This window comes from Dioszegia hungarica, assembly GCF_025882075.1.
Source record: "Dioszegia hungarica strain PDD-24b-2 chromosome Unknown MKK02contig_15, whole genome shotgun sequence".
Classification (NCBI taxonomy): Eukaryota; Fungi; Basidiomycota; class Tremellomycetes; order Tremellales; family Bulleribasidiaceae; genus Dioszegia; species Dioszegia hungarica.
The window spans coordinates 22,782-44,175 of NW_026515772.1; the positions used below are offsets into that span (position 1 = coordinate 22,782).

At 57.1% G+C, this 21,394-nt stretch overlaps 9 protein-coding genes across 9 annotated transcripts; 4 read left to right on the forward strand and 5 right to left on the reverse strand.

Annotated features, from left to right (window-relative positions):
- Positions 1-475: 475 nt before the first annotated feature.
- MKK02DRAFT_37881 (uncharacterized protein) lies at positions 476-1,198 on the forward strand (the record flags this gene model as incomplete). Its single annotated transcript, XM_053089819.1, has 1 exon — positions 476-1,198. One exon carries the CDS (start codon positions 476-478, stop codon positions 1,196-1,198), a length of 723 nt encoding a protein of 240 aa, XP_052944127.1.
- Positions 1,199-1,407: 209 nt separating this feature from the next.
- On the reverse strand, positions 1,408-4,205 carry MKK02DRAFT_16975 (acyl-coenzyme A oxidase I; the record flags this gene model as incomplete). The annotated part of the gene is made up of 14 exons (XM_053085715.1): positions 1,408-1,799; positions 1,851-2,231; positions 2,280-2,392; positions 2,453-2,562; positions 2,638-2,739; positions 2,786-2,833; positions 2,881-2,943; positions 2,995-3,075; positions 3,122-3,219; positions 3,268-3,335; positions 3,385-3,667; positions 3,714-3,813; positions 3,868-4,125; positions 4,176-4,205. 14 exons carry the CDS (start codon positions 4,203-4,205, stop codon positions 1,408-1,410), a joined length of 2,127 nt encoding a protein of 708 aa, XP_052944128.1.
- Positions 4,206-5,299: 1,094 nt separating this feature from the next.
- Positions 5,300-8,061, reverse strand: MKK02DRAFT_16778 (acyl-CoA N-acyltransferase; the record flags this gene model as incomplete). The annotated part of the gene is made up of 10 exons (XM_053085688.1): positions 5,300-5,679; positions 5,716-5,880; positions 5,926-6,157; positions 6,216-6,305; positions 6,368-6,684; positions 6,721-7,044; positions 7,099-7,389; positions 7,441-7,463; positions 7,520-7,578; positions 7,624-8,061. Coding segments are annotated over 10 exons (2,319 nt in total), but the record flags the coding sequence as incomplete, so codon positions are not given.
- A 972-nt stretch (positions 8,062-9,033) lies between these two features.
- On the forward strand, positions 9,034-10,718 carry MKK02DRAFT_34397 (WD40-repeat-containing domain protein; the record flags this gene model as incomplete). The annotated part of the gene is made up of 6 exons (XM_053088932.1): positions 9,034-9,267; positions 9,575-9,647; positions 9,699-9,808; positions 9,862-10,209; positions 10,267-10,577; positions 10,643-10,718. 6 exons carry the CDS (start codon positions 9,034-9,036, stop codon positions 10,716-10,718), a joined length of 1,152 nt encoding a protein of 383 aa, XP_052944130.1.
- A 316-nt stretch (positions 10,719-11,034) lies between these two features.
- On the reverse strand, positions 11,035-12,493 carry MKK02DRAFT_37885 (uncharacterized protein; the record flags this gene model as incomplete). The annotated part of the gene is made up of 5 exons (XM_053089820.1): positions 11,035-11,264; positions 11,396-11,571; positions 11,656-11,781; positions 12,009-12,272; positions 12,348-12,493. 5 exons carry the CDS (start codon positions 12,491-12,493, stop codon positions 11,035-11,037), a joined length of 942 nt encoding a protein of 313 aa, XP_052944131.1.
- Positions 12,494-13,004: 511 nt separating this feature from the next.
- Positions 13,005-15,402, forward strand: MKK02DRAFT_34398 (putative phytase; the record flags this gene model as incomplete). The annotated part of the gene is made up of 9 exons (XM_053088933.1): positions 13,005-13,390; positions 13,443-13,478; positions 13,524-13,906; positions 13,962-14,052; positions 14,100-14,134; positions 14,194-14,285; positions 14,331-14,471; positions 14,525-14,730; positions 14,898-15,402. The coding sequence occupies 9 exons, from the start codon at positions 13,005-13,007 to the stop codon at positions 15,400-15,402; spliced, it is 1,875 nt and encodes a 624-aa protein (XP_052944132.1).
- Positions 15,403-17,472: 2,070 nt separating this feature from the next.
- Positions 17,473-18,149, reverse strand: MKK02DRAFT_28114 (uncharacterized protein; the record flags this gene model as incomplete). Its single annotated transcript, XM_053087489.1, has 4 exons — positions 17,473-17,622; positions 17,679-17,960; positions 18,020-18,072; positions 18,125-18,149. 4 exons carry the CDS (start codon positions 18,147-18,149, stop codon positions 17,473-17,475), a joined length of 510 nt encoding a protein of 169 aa, XP_052944133.1.
- A 328-nt stretch (positions 18,150-18,477) lies between these two features.
- On the forward strand, positions 18,478-19,405 carry MKK02DRAFT_37888 (magnesium-dependent phosphatase-1; the record flags this gene model as incomplete). Its single annotated transcript, XM_053089821.1, has 7 exons — positions 18,478-18,587; positions 18,638-18,665; positions 18,723-18,781; positions 18,835-18,942; positions 18,998-19,089; positions 19,147-19,208; positions 19,256-19,405. The coding sequence occupies 7 exons, from the start codon at positions 18,478-18,480 to the stop codon at positions 19,403-19,405; spliced, it is 609 nt and encodes a 202-aa protein (XP_052944134.1).
- Positions 19,406-19,659: 254 nt separating this feature from the next.
- MKK02DRAFT_37889 (uncharacterized protein) lies at positions 19,660-21,284 on the reverse strand (the record flags this gene model as incomplete). The annotated part of the gene is made up of 3 exons (XM_053089822.1): positions 19,660-20,277; positions 20,320-20,600; positions 20,645-21,284. The coding sequence occupies 3 exons, from the start codon at positions 21,282-21,284 to the stop codon at positions 19,660-19,662; spliced, it is 1,539 nt and encodes a 512-aa protein (XP_052944135.1).
- Between the last annotated feature and the right edge of the window lie 110 nt (positions 21,285-21,394).

Consider the following 21,394-nt stretch of genomic DNA (forward strand, 5'->3'; position numbering starts at 1 on the left):
CCTCTCATTCGTCTGAGCCATACGCATCGGTCACATAGTGAGCCTCCATCGCTCAGGGACTGTACTGGAGCTGACAGTCTGACAGGCTGCGCTACACTGCACTGTCGGAGCCCTGGTATTGAGCGGCAAACGCCCCCTCGGAACCTCTTGAGATTCTGAGCGTCCTCGCCAGGCTATAGGGTAGGTCTGGATGGGAGGAGAACTGCACGGAAGCTGACTGATAGCCAGGCTTGCCATCTCTTGCCTTTCTGAGTCGTCATTGTTCCTTGATCACCCCTAAGCTCAGCTCGGCGTTCGACGTTCACCAGTCAGATCACAGTAAGCGTTTCCGCCCCCCTCTCTCCATACCGAGTCGCCTTATTGAGTATATACTGATCTCCAGTATCCTCCCTGCCTCAAACAGCTACTCCATCTCCTCCTTGATACAAGCGGTCGGCCTGGTTCCCCATCACCCAACCACACGTCCTCTAATATCATGAACGTCTCCGCCGGCCAAAGCTCCTCGAATACCTTCCCCACCCCCACCGCCACCGGGCTCACCGATCACCTTACCCCTCCCTTCGGCTCGGATATCTCACCTTTCTACTCTGAGGTGGACGAGTTCACACGATGCTTTGAGTCGGACGCGGACGCAGTCTGGGACGCGGAATCCGATACCGACTCGGAGTCGACCATCGGCCCTGAGAGCCCCACGCGCACGGCTGAGCCCCTCCCCGCTGTCGAGGTGTATGAGGCGGACCAGGAACAAGAGGACGTCTACCCTTTCCGCACTCAGAGAATACTCGAGTGGCTGTCTCCCGCCAAGACCGATAAGGAACTCCCCCCTGGGCCCCTACTTCCCACAGCCGCGCCCGCCGTGGTCCACGCCGACAACCGACTAGCCCCGCTCGGTATCCCCCGCATCGTCATCACTCCCCCAGATAGCCCTCATGCAGAGGAGCACCTCCCACCCCCCACGTATCACGCCGACGCCTCTCGGCTCACCGTCAATACCTACCGGCTGCCAATCAAGGCGGAGTACAACCCGGCGGATACCAAGATTGGGCTTCAGCTGTCGGTGCTTTCGAAGCTGCTCCAGCCGAATGAGCGCCAGCACCGTGCGCCCATCAAGGACATCAAGAGCTTCATCAGGGGAAGGACTGAAGCTCGAGTTGCAGCGAAGGGGGCGGAGACGAAGGCGTCCGAGGCAGGAGCATAAGAAGGGAGAAAAAGTGCAAGAAGAGCACGAAGTAGCAAGGGGTATATATGGCTTGGATACATGTAGAGTACGTGCGGTTTCTGGGTTCCATGCTTGTATCCTGTTTATGTATCATCGTCACTGTAAGGTCCATCTCGCAAAGCTATCGCGACACATACATAGCCAACAAATGAGTCATCAACCAAGTCCAGGCAATCCCAATCCATCTATCATTCCGGCTTGACCATTGCGCTCGCCCCCTTCTTCTGCACCTTCTTCTCCTTCTGATTCCCCTTGGCCATCTCTGCGCGCATCTCTGCCAGCTCCTCATCCAGTCCCATATCCTTCTCCACATCCGGCAAGTCCGCATTCTTGCGCTCAAGAAGAGGGCGGATAAGGCGCTCAAAGTACGGGTGGACCTTGGGGAGGGGGTTGGACGCGCGGACCTGGGCAAAGTACGACTCGTATACCGATCCGTCCCATTTACCCAGAGGTGAGTTGATGAGGTGGTCCGAGAGCGCAAAGGCGTCGATGAGAGGGACGGCGTATTGACGGATCTCGAGGCAGAGGGCGTCGACTTGCTCGGAAACCTTGTCGAGCTGGTCGGCGGTCAAGTAGCCATCTGGACGATCAGCTGAGTCTCACCAACGAAGATGTTGTAACTGCAACTCACACTTCAAGAAAGCACCCTGCAGCTCCTCCATCTGCCAAAGCCCATAGAGCGTACACACAGTCTTCAACACCTTGCTCTCGTCCGTCTCGGGCATCTCCTCGACCGCCTCGCGGTACATCCGGAACATGGATCCCATGGTGTGCAGCTTGGCCGCGACGAATCGGGACGAACTGCACATCTCCATGGCCTCGTCCTTGCTCTTGCCCGACTTGAGCAGCTTGACGTATTCCTCTGCGGCCTTCTTGATACCGTTGGCGGCAACGCAGTCGAATCCGCGCTGAATGTCAATGTGGTTGAGCGAGCCGTCGGACTTGGCGGTCCGGGTAGCGGGGTTGCCGAGGTAGGCCACGCCGGGAGCGAGCTTCTTGCCTTTCGAGGCCGCTAACAAGTCAGCTTACTGCCCGAACAGATGTGATGACTGTAGCTCACCACCCCAAGCGCCAACGAGCGCTCGTCCAGCTTGCAGACTCAAAATGGTGTTATCGCCCTCCCAAGAGCACTGAACCGCAAAGTCGGCATACATGGCGGGAAGATTCGAGTACCTGAAACGTCAGCTATCAAGGACATCCCTGTTCCAGGTAGACGCGGGCTGTCTAGCTTACGCAGAGTATCCGTGCCCTCCACAAGCCTGCCTGCACTTCTCAATCGTGTCCAAGCAAGCCCATGTACAGAACGCCTTGAGACCAGCCGAGGTCGCGTGCGTCTCCTTGAGCTTATCAAGGACTTCTTCGAGGTTGGGCTGTTCTGTCAGCTACCGATCTTATCAAAGAGTGCGTCGAACACTCACGTCTGAAGGCTCCAAGACATCGAGAGAAGCCGACATATCATTGTACATGGCCTGGAGCTTCATTCCAGTGAATCCCATAGCGACGGCCTGAGCGACGAGTGGCTACGCTTATCAGCTGAGCTCCAGTCTTCTGGGCGCGGCAGCTCACCATAAGCCGCCTTTGGTGAATAGGGTAGTCGAGAATTTGGGTCTCGAGCTAGATCATCAGGATGGCGTTTTGCACTCGGACAGAGCACGACGTACCTTTCCCTTGCCACTGCTGAACTGCCTCCGGACCGCAGCGTACCGTACAGCAATGGTCAAAGCCTACGAATCAGCCCAGTTCCCGCATGGTGTCCAACTCCAAGCTAGGCTTACCTTCTTGGCTGTGTTGCTCGAGTCACCAACCATGGACGTCCGCCCGGAAATAAGAGCTCCGTACGTTAATTGAGCAAGTGGCTGAAGTGTCAGCTGCGCAGCGAGCACCCGTCTACGGATAACTTACTGGGTCAGTGACCACACCTTCGCGCGAGACTTGGGTGTGCTTCATGAGCATGTGCGCTCGGGGGATGCGGACAAAAGTAAACTGGATGTAGCCGTTGTCTGGCCTATGAGCTGTGCGTCCGCTACTGCTTTCCACTTTCAACTCACCGATACCGTCCCGGCCCATCTTCTTTCCGATATCCCCAATATTGACACCAGGGAGGAGGTCGAACGTCCTACCCCGTCAGCTCTTACCTTCTGTACTATCAAAAGTATGTAACTCACTTGACATCCCTCAAAGGGGTCACGAAGGTCTTGACACCGTGCTTCTTGCCCTTGACAATCAACTGCGCAAATACCGCCGCGTGCGTAGCCGTGCTGGCCGCTCCACCAATCCACCACTTGGTTGCTCCCAGATGAGGGGTGTGAATGATGAACTCGTCAGTCTCCTCGTCGAACGTAGCGGTCGTTTCGAGCCCGGCGACGTTGGAGCCGTGCGCGAGCTCGGTCATTGCGAAGCAGCCGATAACGCCGTTGAGTCCGAGCACACCGCGGTCAATCCAGTAGGCTGAGAATTAGCATGATCTTGCCTAGATGGGCCGAAAGTGGCTTACAGAGCTGGTTGGGAGTAGCTCCACTCCGTACAGCACCGAGGAAGAGCCCATAGGCGACACCGAACCGTGTCCAGAATGCGGGGTCCGCAATACCAATCAGCTGCGCTTATCAGCCTTCTTCCCCTTGCCACACTTCCGCCACACAGCCACTCACCTGCATCCGCAAATTGAACACTTCAAGACTCTCAGTAGTCACAAAGTGCACCATACTCGCAAACTTCTCCATCGTCCGCTCCCGGATCTCATCCTTGCTCAGATCGTGAATATCGGATGACTTGAAGGCGGGGTGTCGGGCAATCTCAGCCATGAATCGTTCTTTGAGCTCGAGGTCGCGCTCGGACCCGTGCAGTGCGATGGCGAGTTTCCGGGTGTTGAAGGGGTGGTTGGCACGCTCAGAGGCGAGCGTCTCCATCTGGCTCTGTCAGCGCTTATCTTACTGGGAAGCGGTGCCAAGACACTTACAGTGTTGGGCTTTGGGCGGGGGAACGCCATTTTCGTACTGATGATTCTAGGTAGTCTATGTTGAGGGGTGTAGTGAGTGTCGGTGTGAGCTGCTCTATGCTCGATGTTGTGAAGGCAAAGTACGATTGATCGGAAGGATGTCGATCTCGATTCTGAATCTTGAGCGAGAAACAAAGCAAGAAAGCAAGTCTCGGTTAACGTTTCGTATACCCGGTGAATAAGCGGGATGACTAAGCAGCCCATGGGGCCCACGCTCAGCGCTCAGCTGCAGCTCGGTGCTCCAGAGGCTTCCCCTGGGCTTGACATCCCCACTGGTGTATGCACAGACATGCTGGAACAACAGTCATAGGTAGAGGCAACGGATAGCTGAGCTTCTCGTGCCTGTGCTATTTATGCATCAGATAATGTAGCAACCCTGGTATCCTCCTATACCCCTCCTTCTACTGGACGTAATCTTCATCTATCTCTCCCTCCGCATCCGCATCCTCTTCTTCCCCCTCCGCATCCGCCTCCCCATCATCCACTTGTATCACCTCCACTTCCTTCTCCTTCTCGTTCCCCTCCTTCTCTGTAGATTCTTCCAGTACCTTCTCCTGAGCCTCCATCCCATCCAGCTGTTCCCTTTTCGCCACTAATGTCGCCTCGTCCCCGTCCTGTACTTCCACCATCTCCACCTCCGACTCTTCCGCCGACGCAGGCGCTACGATCGCCGTCTCCGCCTCAGAGACGGGCACGGCCACCGCTGGTGCCGCCTCCTCCGCTGGCGGTATTTGCCTCCGACTCGCCCGCCTCTGCAGCCCCGACAGATCAACCACCGGCGCCGGCCTCGTACTCCTCCTCGCCCGCTTGGGTTTGGGCGTCCCTCCTTCCGCGACCTCCTCGCTCACGCTGTTGCGCTTCCGGAGACTCCGCTTGGGGCTTTCCTCATGCGCCAACGCAGCGACAAGAGCGAGCGTCTCGGGGTCTTCGCCGTGCAGGATAACATCCTGCACGGGGTCGACGGGATTGGCTTCGCCATCATCAACAGCCGCCGGCGCCGCGTCCGCCACCCCATCCCCATCCACCGCAGCCCCAGCGAGAGCTGCGATCGCCCCGTCAGCCGCACCAGGCTTGAGCGGTCCCGTCCGACTGACGAGAAACGGGTGATACTTGAGCCTCTCCGGTCGAAGCTCAAGCAGCCCCTTGCTCGCATGCTTGCTGAGCACCGCCTCGACATAGTCTCGATCAAAGACGATCTCGTAAGTTCCCGAATCTGGTACTTTGAGTTCAGGAGGGTCGACGTGGGAGTTGGATTCAGGCTCATCGATATCCGTCTGGCTGCCGGAGTTTCGGAGGAGCGAGCCTCGGCCTCGAGAGCCTCGACCACGGCTGCCGCGTCCTCGACCGCGGGAAGGGGTGGATCGGCGGAGGGGGACGACCGCAGTGGTCTGGACGCGGATGAAATCTTCAGCGAGGAGGGTGGTGTAGACGTCGAGGAAGGTAAGAGAGGTTGCGGCGGAGATGTCTAAGAGTCAGCTATCAGCTATGCCTCTTGTCAAACGAGAGGAGCGTCTTAGCTTACCGTCTATAGTGACCGTACCGGTCTTGTCCCGGAGATACGCAAAGACCGCCAACTGCCAGTACTTCTTGTACGTAACCGCCCCAAGCCCACTGAGCGGTTTCTCGGGCGACCCAACCCTGCCTTCCTTCTTTGAAAGCAAGTAACCTGACTCGTCAGCTCCGCCCTTCTGAAGATTTTCATGCGACTCACTGAAATCAATCAACAACTGTCCCCACCCTTTCCGCTGCCTGACCGGTAATGTCATAATACACGAAACATTATTATCCGGGCTCCGCTTCTCCTTGCTGAAATACCCGACGAATCTGGCGCCCAGGTCGTCCACTTCTGTCATGACGTAGAACAAGAATGGCTCAACGTCGTAGTAGAGGGTTTTGTGGTCGAGGAACATCTTGGCGAGGAGGCAGAGGTTCTGGCAGTAGATCTGGGATGGTCAGCTTTCGATCTCATTCCATCGAAAGGGCTCTCAGTAGCTAAATGACCTTGTTCTTCCGCCCGTCTACTTCGAATACCGAGACTGTCCCATCTCGATAGATTTCATCTCCGGGCGGATGACGCGCTCTGCATTTCATCTGAAGATATCAGCTACTTTCCCGATCCCACCCCTTCCCGCTCAGGCCAGCGAAATACTCACGCGATGCCGTCCCGCCACGAATCCGCTCTTCATAAATTTCAAACAAAACTCGCACAGCCATAACCTCCCCTCGGGGACATACTGATACTCTTCGGGATAAGGCGCCGAGTACCAAGTATCAATATCGAACTGGCCGAACCTGATCTTATTGATCTTTTGACTCGGACCCGTTCCGGTACTGTCCCTCGTCATGGGTCCGCCCGTCGCCCCAGTCGGGGTGTGCTGGGCATGACCATGGCCATGTCCATCCGGAGTTGACGGATTCGACTGAGTGAACAGTCTATCCCGCAAAGACCTCGAGAGGGAGTGCGCCGCCCCTCCTCCCCCTCCTCCTTGCTGGATCGCCTTCTGACCCGGCGTGAGATTCATGGAAGAGTTGGTCCGAGAAGGCCCGGGCGTCGAAGTCGGACTAGCGTATCCTGGCGTATCCCACGTCCCTCCTCCAGACGTCGTCGATGCCTCAGGCGGCGGTCCGCCCAGCTTATCCTCCGCGACCCGCCGACTCCGCTCAAACGCCTCTTTATCACTCTCGAGGATGGTCGTGCGGGACGTATCCGCATCCGCTCCTTCTATGACACCTCCATACGGCACCTTCTCCTCCTCGGCCTCCTCGGGCTCGGCCGAGGTATGCCGCTTCGGTATACGCAGGCGGATATTGATACGGGGAGGCGGTACGACTTCGGGTGTCGGTGAGAAGTGGGCATGACCGTGACCATGACCATGACCATGACCATGACCGTGGCCGTTGGTCTTGATCTTAGGTTTCCTGCCGTTTTTGGGCTGTGAAAGGGGCGATTGGGCGTAGTCGAAAACGTCGGAAGGGGGATGAGGGTGGTCGTTCTTCCGTGCCTTTGGGGGCTCTCGGGAAGAAGAGGGGAGGTGTTCGAGGTGGGAAGGCATGAATTCGATGGCTTTGCCTTTGCCCTTGCCTTTGTAGGGCGCGGGGTGGGGTGTAGATTCTGGGTGGGAGTGAGCGGTCGGATGGGTCAGTCGAGCTCGGCAATGATGGCAGCGCCATGAACCTATGAATCAGCTATCGCCCGTGTCGCAAACCGGGTATCGATCAGCTTTACCTTTTGGTAACCTTTTCAGTGGTCTACGAGATCAGCTCAGTCCTACCGCGTCTGAGCGCTCCACGGGAAATATACTCACGGGCTCGCACAAGCAAAATGCCATCCCTTATCACATCCATCGCAGAACATGAGCTCGTCCTATCCATCAGCTTCCTCCTTCTCATCCTGACTTTATCGACTCACCTCATTCTCCTTCAACGCGCACTCCTCGCACGTCTTGCACTCAATACACGTCCACGCATACGACTGGACAATACTGATCAACTCTGGACTCGTCATGTCCAGACAGCTAAAGTGCCCGCTCCTCCCGCACAGATGGCACGACACCATATTCTCCGGCCGGCCCAGCTTGTTGGCCGCCTTGGTGCCTGTGCAAAAGGAGCAGTAGGGGTCGGGGAGAACGAGACCTTGGTCGTCGTACGCTCGGGATTTGCCTTTGGACTTGACGGCGTTTCCGCGCGGGCCTTTGATTTTGACCTTGAGGGAGGAGGAAGCGATGGCGGGTGCGGAGGCGGAGTGGGTTAGGCCGTTCCCATTCCCATTGGCGTGCCCGTTGGCGTGGGCGGGGATGGAGGTAGATGTAGAGGTACGAGGTATACGAGCTCGCTTATTGCTAGGCATAGGCGTGCTCGAGGAGGGAGAGAGGGAGTCGTGCCCGTGCAGCGTGGCCGTGAGGTCATGGACCGGAGCGCGGGAGTTGCTAGGTCCGGCGTCGTTCCGGGATGACGAGGAGTGCTGGGATGCAGCGTAGAAGGGTATAGCCTCGATATGCCCCTGACCGCTGTTCGTCTGGCTCATCAGCCTAGCCTTTACTGACAGACCAGAAATGGACTTACCCGGCTCATCTGCATCACCGGCCAGCCATCATAGTCCATCGCCTCATCCACCGCCTCCCCTTCCGCATCCGCATCACTTCCCTCTGCATCCGCATCCGACCCTGGTCCCGCGTACCCATTGCCATCGCCGTTGGTCCCCAGCGGAAGAGGCAAGTCCGCGACCGCAACCGAGGGCGTATTGACATCCATAGCGAGCAGCTCTGGATCTATCGGTACTTCCCCCGTTCGATGCGAGGATGGCGAGATATAATGCCCGTTCGCCTTGACTCCAGGAAGCTTGGAGGGGCTGCCGACCAATTCGGACGCGGAGACGCGTGAAGGGGTACGCGTGTGCGAGGCGGTCGATCCGGCACGCGACGAAGACGCGCGGGTACGGCTCCGAGGTAACATTTCGACGGTGCGTGAGGGGACTTATATCGACATTGCCGGAAGGGTGCTTCTGCTGTGTTCTCGGCGGATGGTATGTATGTGAGAGCGTCTAGCTAGTAGACTGCCTCTTTAGTCGTTGTTGCTGCCCTTGGATGCCTCTGTGTTGTCGCTGGGCTGCCTAGCCTGCCCGCCGGCCGACGATCCTTATCAAAAAGGGGTTAGTTCCGGTGGGATGGTGCCACGTCATCCTTAGCTTTCTCACCACCAAGTCAACCGCAGATCCTCTATTTACTATACACATCCTATACATCCCTGATCTGCACACCGCTCCTTCTACAGTCTCCTCCCGCAGCTGCCCGACACCTGCTCAGCACACCCAAAAGCAGCCATGTCGGTCCGAAAATCCCCACCGCCCTCCGCGTCCGGTCCAGGCGCAGGCGGAGGAATGGCCCTCACCAAGCGCGCGCGGGTAGACGACGATGAGGCGGACGCAGACCCGTCCATGATGCTCATGACGGTCGCGTCGTCGGGCGAGGGGCAGCGGAAGAGTGCGCTGGTCAGGAGTGTGAAGAGGACGAGTGGGCTGGAGGCGCCCATTGTTAGTCTGGCGGGGGCACATGGGGTGAGTTGATTTGGACTCGAAGCGTAGGGTTTTACCCGAACGATTGGTGCGAGGGAGGACCAGACAAGAGGAAAGGCTAGGACAGGAGCTGGGTCGGCTTGGCAGGATGAGGATGAGGCGGACACGGAAGAAAATAGGATAGGCGGACGTCTCAGCTGGAGGAGAGGGATAAGATCGGGAAGGAATATTCATTTGGGCGTGTGATCAGGCGCACCTGCCTGCTCACCTGAGCGAAGGATTCTCCGAAGCGTGGAGACAGCTATATGGACGATGAACGCTCCTACAAGAGTCTTTACTGACCCTCCAGGGCGAAATAACGGCCTGCAAATTCGATCCATCAGGACGGACATTAGCAGCCGCTTCAGTCGACCGGAGTATATGTGAGCTTGCCGTAGTGTGCGACGTTTTCACGCTAGAGGCTGACCTGATAGCACTGTGGAATACCTACCCACCACATGAGAACTACGGAATACTGCCGAATGTGCATAAACAGGCTATCCTCGATATCGCCTATTCCCTGGATTCAGAAGTCCTCTATTCCGTGAGCTCGCGGTCTGGCCCTCTTTCGTGTGGGGTCGTGGAGCTGACTTTCAGGGCGGCGCAGAGGGCCAACTAATATCTACCGACCTCAAAACAGGCGAGCGCCTCTCGCGCTATTCGGCGCACTATGGCCCCCTCAACTCGATCGCCGTCGCCCTTTCTGGCGGGCGCGAGCTGGTGCTCACAGGCGGGGACGACGGTGTAGCCCGGGTATGGGATCTGAGCATGGAGGGCAAAGAGCCAGTGATGGAGTTTGACGACGGCAGGGATTGTCCGGTGACGGCGGTCGAGTGGAGCAAGGATGGGAATCAGGCGTTTGTGGGCGGTGTGGATAATGAGGTGAAAGTGTGGGACTTGAGGAGTGGGAAGGTGGTTTATACGCTGCATGGGCATACGGATACTGTGAGTCAGGATGCCGGCGTTTCGCCAAATGGCATCGCGTTCGAGGCTGACTTATAGATCGCCTCCCTCGCCCTGTCCCCTTCAGGCCACTACCTAGCGGCCTACTCCCTCGACTCGGCGCTGCTCATATACGACGTCCGCCCCTTCTCTTCCGAGCATATGCGCGTCTACCGCTCCCTCACGGGCGCACCAGCAGGGTTCGAGGGCAACCTCATCCGGTGCGCATGGAGCAAGCACGACGGGGGATCGCGTATCGCGGCGGGCGGAGGAGATCGGAGCGTGACGGTGTGGGATGTCGTTGATGGAAAAGTGGCGTATAAGCTGCCGGGACATAAAGGGACAGTGACGGGCGTGGACTTTCATCCCAGGTGAGTCTGCAAGTACCGGATCGTGCCAATTGGAAGATGAAGAATATTGTGGCTGATACATGAAGAGAACCAATCATCCTGACTGGATCAAAAGATACGAATTTGTTGCTGGGCGAGTTGGACGCTCAGGATTATTCGTAGGCATATGTAGAGGCGATGTACGGTAATTGTCAAAGGTCGTCGAGTATCGACTGTCAGTTGAAGTGCCCGCTGAATTGATGCTCGTGTACTAACGGTGGTTCTACTGAATTGCGCAATTCGCTAAGCTGGCATTCAAGAGGTTCCCCGGTCAAGTTTGGCCTGTCTGGCTCACGACCAGACCAGCGCATGTCTGCATCCAAGGTTTGATTTCTTATATACAGATAAAGACTTCCAAAGCTTCCTCTTCTACTCCGGCTAGACCGACAGCACAGCCGTCAGGATCCCCTTCATTCCCTCCTCTACAGTGATTCGTCGCCTACTTGCTGTAAACCTCAAACCCCTGCAACACCCTCCAATCCGCCTCTCCGGCCTTTTGCGACTTGGTCAACAGTTTCTTGTCGGCCGGCTGCTCGGCGTACGTCTTGGCAGCGGCGAGACCGGCGAGGGCGTCCTCTTGCGCCTTCCAGAGGGCGAGGCTGGCGGCGGGCGCGGGCTTGATCTTGTGCGCCGAGGTGAGCTTGGCGGAGAGGTCTTGGGCGCGGCGGCCTGGATATCAGCTGGAGCTCGTGCCTGCAAAGAAAAGAAAATTCTAGGAACATGGACGGAGACGACGGGGCGAAGGTAAAGGGGGAGGTTGGGGTATGGGGAATGAGTTTTGAGGATGAGAACGGACTTACAAGACTTGGTAACAATACCGAGGGTGGTCTCATTCGCGTGAGACAAGCAGTAGACCGAGGCGCGGAGACCAATGTGCAACAGCTTGGCCTTGTTGATGGGCTTGGGGGTCTTGATGGTCTTGTCATCGGCGCCCGAGACGGCCATGGCGGAGATGTTGGAGAACAGCGCGAGCTCGCTGAGGTGTCAGCTGCTTCTAGGCACGTACAAGACGATGTGTTCCAGCTGTATATAGTGGCGTAATGAAAGAGATCAGACGTACAGTTTCTCGATGTCCTTGCGGAGCTGGTCCGACTCGGGGAGGGCACCGGGGTAGAAGGGGACGAGGCATCCCCACGCGATGGCGTAGGTGTACATGGCACCGAACCAGTTGCCATCCTTGTATTTCCTGATGGCGTCAGCTCAGTCCGTGCTGTAGATGGACAGGACAGGTATGATGCAGTGACGCAGCATTACTATTCCGCCAATCCCCATCACCCAACCAATCCACATTTCCTCGCCATGAAGCCCGAAATTTGGGTGCGCCATACCGGCTGACGCCATCTCAATGATTCCCGTTTTTCGCTTTCACCCTCCACCGACAGGCCCTTCCACGACGCCGATGCTCAGACTCACTTGTTGGCGGCCTCCTTGCCCTCGTTCGCCCGCTCGAACCGCTTTCCAATATCAAAAGCCCTCATCCCGACCCCCTTCAACTCCTTGAGAAGCTTCTCGAACCGGTCCTCCTTGGCATCCTGGGACTCGGCGAAGAGGTTAACGAGGTCCTTGTAGATATCGAGCTTGATGTTCAGGTCGGCGCGATCCTTGAGCGAGGCCTTGGATTTGGGGATCAGCATCTGCGTTGATTCCGATTCTGGTTCATGGCGTGATGGCATCGTACTGGACGCCGACGAGACCTCAATAGACAGTGGATGTCGTCCCGTGGAGCGCTATAGACGTTGAGAGATGACTCACGCAACATCCAAACCCTCAAGCTTGGCATCAATGCCCGCATCACTCCCAGCAGCCTTCTTCTCCTCCTCGGACAGCGCGCTCCACGCGGCCCACAAATCCTCCCAGGGAGGGAGAACGCGCTTGTTAGCTGCTTTCTTGGGAGGCATGGTGATACGAGACCTGTGCGGGGTATGGATCAAAATGAAAGAGTGATGGAAGGAGAGAGAAGGTGATGGGCTAGACGGGTCGAGGAATGTGGGACGCGCGGAGGGAGCGCGGTTGAGTAACCTTTGGCCAGGTCCGGGCCCGAAATGGCTCGTCGTTTCGGCTCAGCAGGGGATTCCAGCTACTGTATATGCACACTACTCTGGTCGCATGCATACCATACAGACGCTTCGCTGTGAGCTCCTATGCCATTCTCAGGCCTGCCTGCATACATGCTCTAGAGTTAGCAAGCTCAAAACGCCTCAAAAGCTGCTCTTATCGCTCTGGCGGAGTTCCTTGCCATGTCTATAATGGCATTCGGCCTTGTGGCCTTGTCTGCCGTAAGAGGTTTCAGCCATGCATCTGCATCTTCCCGTCCTCTCCCGTCTATCGACCATCGCTCAGATAGTACAAGAGCAGCGGGTGACCCCCTTTTCGCTCCTCATACCCCCCATGTCCAAACTTCACCTCGATATGCCCAGCCAAATCCAAGATCTCGAAGCGTACGAGCTCCAGCCCGCGTCAGACTCCGCATCGTCCCCTCTCCTCCCTTCATACTCGTCTTCACTCCCCCGATCGTCCTCGCCGCCCCTCACTCTTGGCCGCAAACCTCAGCATGCGCACAAGAAGCGGTCGGGACGGACGTGCCGTGCGCTGCTGATCGTATGGTCCCTGGTCGTCCCTGCGTTGCTGGGCGGGGCGCTGTTCGGGTGTTACACGGGCCAAGGGAGGGATTGGGTCAGTGGGATCAAAGACTGGGAGGCTGTGCCTCAGGATGTGAAGGACTGGCTGGATAAGGTCGTTCCAGGCGAGCGTGTAGGGGGTTTGGAGCGCCCGGATCCAGGGATGTTCCCTACGAAGTGGGTGCTCTGCTTCCTTGATGATTGACAAAGGAGCTTGGCTGATGAGCAGTATCGGCTACGCTGGACCTACACCCACAGGCAAGGAGTGAGCCTATTACCCTGATCTACTGGGTCTCGGCTGACCCCTCAGGCCCGCGATGCTACTCACCGCCCCCCACGCCCCTCTGCACACAGCCATCCCCCCTCTCCTCCCCCCCACATCCCACAACCCAAGCCACAAGTCCAAACCAATCCAACACCTCTGGGGCAATCTCTCACCATACCACTCCGTCACGCACGGCTTGGGCGATACATCCGCTCTCATACCGGCAGGATGTGAATTGACGGAACTGCACTGGTTGCAAAGGCACGGTGCGCGGTATCCTACTTCGTCAGAAGGCGGGCCGGCGGAATTGGCGGGCAAGTTGCGGGCGATGAGGGGGTGGAAGGCGAGTGGGGAGTTGAGATTCCTGGAGGAGTGGAAGTGGAGATTAGGGGCGGAGGTGTTGACGCCGTTTGGAAGGGAACAGCTGTGTAAGTCTCCAGACTGGAATGAGATGATCAAGGAGAGTTTGGCTGATGGAGCTAGTCGACCTCGGTGTCGCCGCTAGAGTCAAGTATGGGTTCCTACTCGATAAGATGAAGGGTAGACTCCCGGTATTCCGGACGGAAAGCCAAGAGTGAGCCATTGCTCAGCTTCGTTTCGCAGCAAAGCTAACCCCTATAGTCGCATGCTCAAGTCCGCTCAGAACTTTGCTGCCGGTGAGTCTACCTGGATCTGACACCATACACGAGGGACGCAGCAAGCTGACTCGGTATAGGCTTCTTCGGCATACCTGCGGAAGAGCAGTACAATCTCGAAGTAATGATCGAATCGCCCGGTTTCAACAATACGCTGGCGCCGTGGAACACTGTAAGCTGGTCTATGCACAATTGATGTGTCGAGCTGACGTTACAGTGCGACCGCGGCAGCTGGAACTACACCACCGTCAACGCCAAGCTACACGAATGGGACGAGATCTTCCTCAAGGATGCGCGCAAGCGATTACAGAAAGATCTCCGCGGGATGGAATTGACACTCCTGGACGTCAGGCGAATGGTCAGTCTTCTCCGTATTGTACCTTGCAATGCACAGTCAAGCTGACGAGATAGATGGATGTGTGCCCCTACGAGACCGTCGCGCTCGGCTACTCGGAGTTTTGCGGTCTGTTCACTGAGAAAGAGTGGAAAGGGTACGAGTATCGCTGGGATCTGTTTTGGTGGTACTCTTCTGCGTTTGGGTATAAGAATGCCCGAGCGCAGGGGAGGGGCTGGGTGCAGGAGCTGGTATCGAGGTTGACGCATAGTGAGTTACCCCAGTCACTGACAGGATACGGGAGAGGCTGACTTCTAGCTCGCCTGACAGAGTTCAACTCGACCACTAATTCGAGCTTCCACAATGATATTCAGTTCCCATTGCATGATTCTCTGTAAGCTTCCATATCGCTTCTCCCTCGTCAGTCTTGAGTAGGGAGCTGATAGACAGGTACGTCGACTTTACACACGACGCCCACTTCTCCTTACTCCTCCCTACCCTCAACCTTACCACATTCGCCGAAGCCGGCCCGCTCCCTTCGGACCATATCCCCAAACATCGCACATTCGTCTCATCCGAGATTATGCCGTTCGCGACCAACATGCAGGTGCAGGTACTGACTTGCGGCGCCCGGGGGAAGGGCGAGGTTGAAGATGGGGACGATAAGGAGGAGCACGAGCAGGAGCACGAACACGAGCACGAAGGAGAGGAGAAGGAGGAGGAAGGCGAGACTGTGAGAGGGACCAGGGGAACCGGCGGTTCTGGGAGGAGATCGCGAAGGCGGGACGTCTCGGAAGGGCGAAAAGTCAGGATTGTGCTTAATGACGGGGTGGTGCCTCTGACGGGTATCAGGGGTTGCAAGGAGGATGAAGACGGGTTGTGCGATCTGGGAGCGTTCGTAGAGAGCTTGAGCGAGTTGATGGCCGGCGGGGATCCGAATGGGGTTTGTAGGTGATTTCTGGGTATATATGTGTATAACACTATGCGACTGCTCGGGTTGGACATGGATGTGTGGTTCGGACTCGGCAGGCGCTGTCCTACAGTGTGCTTGTCATCTAAAAATGGTCGATGAGGCCAGGTTCGTGTTTCAAGTCGAGTTTCAGTGCGCTGGTCGAGGAATCCCAACCCTTTAGGTTGGAATCTTATCTGGCGGAGCATCGAACCTAATCAGATTTTGCAGCTTCGATGTGAAGGGGAAGGCCTTTGCTCCTCTTCTCACCTATCCTTCGGTCCTACTCACCACCTGATATCGCTCTTTACTGATACGAAGACCCTCTCCCTCGATATGAATGAGCCTGACCAGCCACAGACGTTCGATGTCATCATCTTGGGCGCTGGAGGTGCGTCCGTCCCATCCCTTCTTCCTGTCCTCAATGAAGCTACGAGCGTGCCCGGGTTGAGATATCTCCCTCTTCATCATTCCTAAACCTACACCTTCTTCTCTCCGGTCACGCTGATGACCTAGTGATCGGCCTCGCATGCGCGCTCGTACTCCAAGAAAGAGGCTACCGAGTAGGAATCGTCGCAAGGGACATGCCGGAGGATCAAGATAATACCGACTTTGCCAGTCCGTGGGCTGTACGTCCACATCCTTTCCACTTCCCACTTGCTGCCTCCGTGTTGTCATGATTGTCCAGCTGAAAAGCAGGGCTGCAACTGGTCCCCTTTTGAGCAGTCCGCGTCTACCCCAGGCTCGATCCGCGAAGCCGCTACCTTCCCTTACCTCGTCAGCTTGAGCGAAAACCATCCGGAGCTATGCGAGCGCATCCCGTTCTACTCGGTCTGGGACCATCCGAAGCCCACTGAAGAGGTCGAAGGGTGGTATGGCCCACTGGTCGGCGATGTAAGTATTCTCGGCCTATAATCCCGGCCGAGCCGAGCTGATATGTACCCTCAGCATCAACTCCCACAGGCTCCTATACCCGCTGGTAAGACGTACGGCCACCGGTACACCTCCTTCATCCTCCATGCGCCTCATAACATCCTACATCTCGCATCCGTCCTCCGGGTCAAGAACGTCCTCTTCGTCCGTACGACCCTTGATAGCCTGGACGACATCCACAGCCTCCCAGGCGTCCAGGTCGGGCAGGGGACGGTGCTCGTCAATGCTTCCGGACTCGGTGCGAGGTGGCTCAAGGGCGTGAAGGATGAATAGGTGCATCCAGCAAGGGGCCAGACGGTGCTTGTTCGAGCGGAAGCGTGGGAGAGGGTCTGCGTGATGCATACCGAGGGGTTCTATCCGAAACCTGGTCGTGAGTAGTCAGCATAACAAACCAGCTGAGGCCGATGCTGATGCGATAGAGCCATTACCGGAACCAGCATATATCATCCCCCGACCCGGACCCGAGCCTATGTTTATCCTTGGAGGGACATACCTGCGCGATGACTACTATACGGTTACAGACCCGGCGACGGGCGAGCGCATCCTCCGAGAGTACAAGGCTCTCATGAAGGACTTTATCAAGCCATCTGTAACTGGAGGACCGGACGGGTAAGCCGAGATCGAGGTGGTGCGTCATAATGTGGGATTGCGACCTGCGAGGGATGGAGGTGCGAGAGTCGAGATGTAGTGTCCGAGTCAGGGCATGCGGATCGTACATGCCTACGGTTTTGGGTCTGCAGGGTGAGCTTGTTTTCCTTGGTGTGCTTCGAACAGGCGAGCGCAGGCGCTGATTGACGCAGGTTCCAGCAGAGCTGGGGCGCTCCACAGGAGGTGGCTGAATTGGTGGACGTGGCTCGATTAAAGCTCGGGATCAGGCTCATCTGAGGTGCAGAATGCAATATCAGTACTAGTGCCGAAAGCAGAGAGACTGATCAGTAAGATTGCAGTAGGAGCAGCACCGGAGAGTCAGACAGCTAGACTTAGTCCCTCGGCACGTCACACCATCAGAAACGCCATCAGTCCCAGCGAAACTTGTCAGCCTCCCAGTGCACACGATCCATGCGCGCATACAACCAACCTAAGAAACCAAGTCCAAGAGATAAGACAATTATAGCAAGAGACAGGTAGCCATCACTGCTCGCCCTAAGTCGCCTTGGTCTTCTTGACCGCTCCTCCATCCTCCTCGCCCGAGGCCTTGCGTTTCCCGGTCTCGCCTTCGGGCTTGAAAGCGCCCGAGCCATCTCCCTCTGCACCCGCGTCCTCGACGTCCTCTTCGTCGTCATCAGCCTGCTCCTGCATCATCAGTCAGATCCTCCGACCACGTTCCTCTAGTATAAGATGGTACTCACAGTGAAGTAGAACTGCTTCAGCCTCTCCGCATCAGTCATCGGCTTGTCCCTCGTCCCCGCAGCGGCCGACGGGCCATCCTCATCATCGTCTTCATCCTCATCTTCGTCGTCCTCGTCCGAACCAGCCACCTCGTCGTCCTCCGAATCGGCTACGTCGTACTCGTCATCGTCCTCCGAGTTGTAGTCCTCGTCGTCCTCTTCATCGTCATCCTCCCCACCGGCAACCGGGGCTGCCGCAGCAGGTGGGGGTGCGGCACCGTTCTTGGCGGCACCGGCGGTGTCCTGAGGATCAGCTTAGCGCTCCTATTGACTGACTGTTGAGCGAGGAGCTTTGAACATACCTTGTATTCCTTATCGTCCTGCTTCTCAACATTGTCTTCCACGACAGGGATGGCTGAGAGTTCAGCTGATGCCCACTACCTGTGCGGAGGCAGAGATCGACCCACGTTCTTGAGCTTCCTTGGGCGCCATCTCGTCGCTTGGGCTGACCTCTTTTCTGAGGATTCGATGAGTTCTTTCCTGACAGGATCGTGAGATAGATCAGTTAAGATGTGATGAGTATGAGGAGGTCTGTGGCTGTCTGGCTGCTCTTATAGCGAAGAGGTCTAGGGCAAGAAGAGGGTGTAATAAGCGGTAGCGGGGCTGACCTGGGCGGCTATGACGCTGCCGCAGCATGCTTAGTTCCGACGGAAAGAAAGAACCTGGTGCGTCATAGCGAGCTTGCCAACCAGAAATTCAGTTCTCCTTGCTACACATTCTACGTTACACGCTAGCTATTATATCAAGCCTGACCCGCAGCATGCCCAGACGATCAGCCCAGAAAGAAGAACCAGAACCAGTTGGAGGCTATCGAGATGTTCCGGTCGATAGTCCGGAGGCTTGGCCGCAGCTCATCGCTTTCGACCTGGAGTGAGCTCGCCCCTTGCTGATCCGTTGAGAGGTCCGACTGACCTCGACAGCTACACCCTATGGGACCTCTGGATAGATGTGAGACTGGTCTCGTATTGTCTTAGCACTGGTCAGATGGTCGCTGACTGAGACTAGACTCACGTTTCACCGCCGTTGAAGCGGAGAGGCGAATCGATTAACCAACTCATCGACCGGTCAGTCAGCTGGCATTGGTCCTTGTTGGACAGGCTATGAGCTGATCAAACAGTCGAGGACAGCCTTTGGAGTTCTATGCTGAAGTTCCGTCGATCTTATCAGAGCTAAAGAGGCGGAACATCCACATCGCCGCTGCGTCCCGGACGTCCGCTCCTGAGCTGTACGTGTGCACCGCTTGCCGGCCCCGCTCGTCCTGTGACATAGCTGATATGCAGAGCGAGAGAAGCGCTGGGCATGATGTTACTCCACGATGAAGGCAAGACAGTCAAGGCCGTGTCATACTTCAACACCATGGAAATCTACCCTGGTTAGTCGAAGGAATCCCGGTAGCGGCAGCAAGCTAGGATATCAGCTGATACACCAGGCTCAAAGCTGAAGCACTTCCGCTCCATACATAGCAAGACTAAGATTCCATATGACCAAATGGTACGTGTCCAACCTGCCGCCCAGACGTATGCAAGCTGACGGGACAGCTATTCTTCGATGACGAGCACCGAAATATCGAGACGGAATCGCTAGGCGTCACGATGCAGCTCGTACCTCCGAGCGGTACAGATCGGGCGCTGCTGGCTGCTGGACTGGCACTTTGGCGGAAAAGAAGGGGAATACGGGTGGTGGGGTGATCGAACGGGGGACCGATACAACGGCGTATACACCCACCCGCTGTCCAGCTCTCAATGAGCAGATGACAGCGTTTGGACGCTCGACGAGGCGGTCTCTCGCCAAGCTTATATACAGCGGAGAGCACGGGCATCTGAGACGATCGCCCTGTCAGGCCGCATGTAGCTTTGTGAAAGATGTACGAAGCCCGCATGAGAAGAGCTCGCAAGGCTAGTTTCGTTGAAACGGATCCAGCTAAGATACACCATCTATAAGCCTACAAAGCTTTCAACAATCCCGACACGCCATGATCGTCCACATCTCTGCTACTCGCTCCTCCTCTATGTCTCGCCGGCCCTGCCGCTCCCCCTTCTACCTCCATCTCGCCCTGCCTCGTTCCCTCGTCTCTCAAATCCTCATCATCGTCATCATCATCATCATCGCTCAACCCCTCTTCATCCTCCGTATCCGACAGCGGCCACCTCTCTTTTGCGCTCTGACCCCCTGCCATCCCACTCCGCTGCCTTCCCTCATCCGTCTTGATCCACCGGCGCCACCACTTGCCCAGCACCCTCTTGACATTATCATCCATGCCCAGATAATGCACATTCTTGACGACGCCCTGCCACTCGACGAGCCCTTTGCTGAGTGCCGACTCGAGCGCGGTGATGTCGCCCCAGTAGAGCCAGTGGACGAGGACAGAGAAGGACGTCGGGTCGGGAAGAGGGAGAAGGACGGCCGGAGGCGCGGTTGGGGCTGTAGGAAGTCGTCGGGCGCCTTTAATACTACGCGAACTGGAGGGGGCGTCGGGGTTGCCGGGGGCAGGGGCGAACAGAGTGCGGAAGAGCGAAGATTGAGTGATGAGGTAGTCTTGATGCAGGGGGAAGACCAATGCCTGAGGGTCAGCTTCATACGGTATGCAAGTGGGTAGACTTACGACGACATCGTCCTGGGCGGGCATACTTGCTCTCCTGCTGCTAGCAACTGCACCTTGGCTCGACATTCCAGGCTGCACATGACCCAGCAGCCCTTGGTCCGAGTCGGTCTTGCCTACAGGGGCCAGATTGGCTAGAGGCGGCGTAGCGGGCCATACGGCGTGCGAGGGCTGATTTGAGTGGAATGATTGGGCCGAGTCCTGTGCGGTAGGAAGAGGAGTGGTGGCGTGGGTACCGGAGCTGCCTGGCATGTGAGGGATGCGCGAGCGGGGTACAGGAACCACTGATTCGTCAGCAAAACTCTACCATCGAGTAGGATGTACTTACAGACACGAATATCCGAGCTCGACGGATCATGCCAGTACTGCGCTGCCCGCTTGTTGAGCTGCTCAATCACCCATCCCTTCGGTATACCCATAAGATTCACTCTCTCCTTCTTTGCGGCCGCCGCTGCCGATGCATTCATAGGGGTTTCATCCGAAGGGAGTTGCGGCGCATCTGCCAACCGTGGTGTGGACGCGCTTGGTGCGGAGCTGTATGGCGAGTGACGCCGATCGAGGGGTCCTCGGCTGGGGGCGCGACCCGGTCCGAGTAGGGATGGGGTGGGTTCGGGTGCAGGTGGTTGCCATGCAAAGCCCGAGCGATAGAATGCGGGGGAGTAGTCCGGTGTAGGAGGGACGCGGAGGACGGCGGGTGTGCGGAGTGTCTGCGCCAGATCTTTCGAGAAGGCGGACTGGGGCGCGTCCATTGCGGTGTGGGAGTGAGATGAGGGGTGAGAGTGGTGACTACGTGGCGAGGGCCATTCGGGTGCGCGACGACGTTTCGACATGGAGAGCGAAGCGGACGGGGATGCGAGAGGGGTCGATCCGCCCGAAGAGAGTTGAGGAGGTGTGGACGGTAAAAGTGGGACCGAGCGTGCGGGAGGGGTAGTTTGGTTTGTTTCGAGAGATGAAGATGATGGAGACATGGCGAGATTGTTTAGTCTTTGCCTGGCGGACCGGAGTGTGTCTGACGAGCTAGTAGGGACAGGACGTGCCGAAGTCAAAGCGTAAGGGGAGTGCCTCGGCGAAGGGGCTA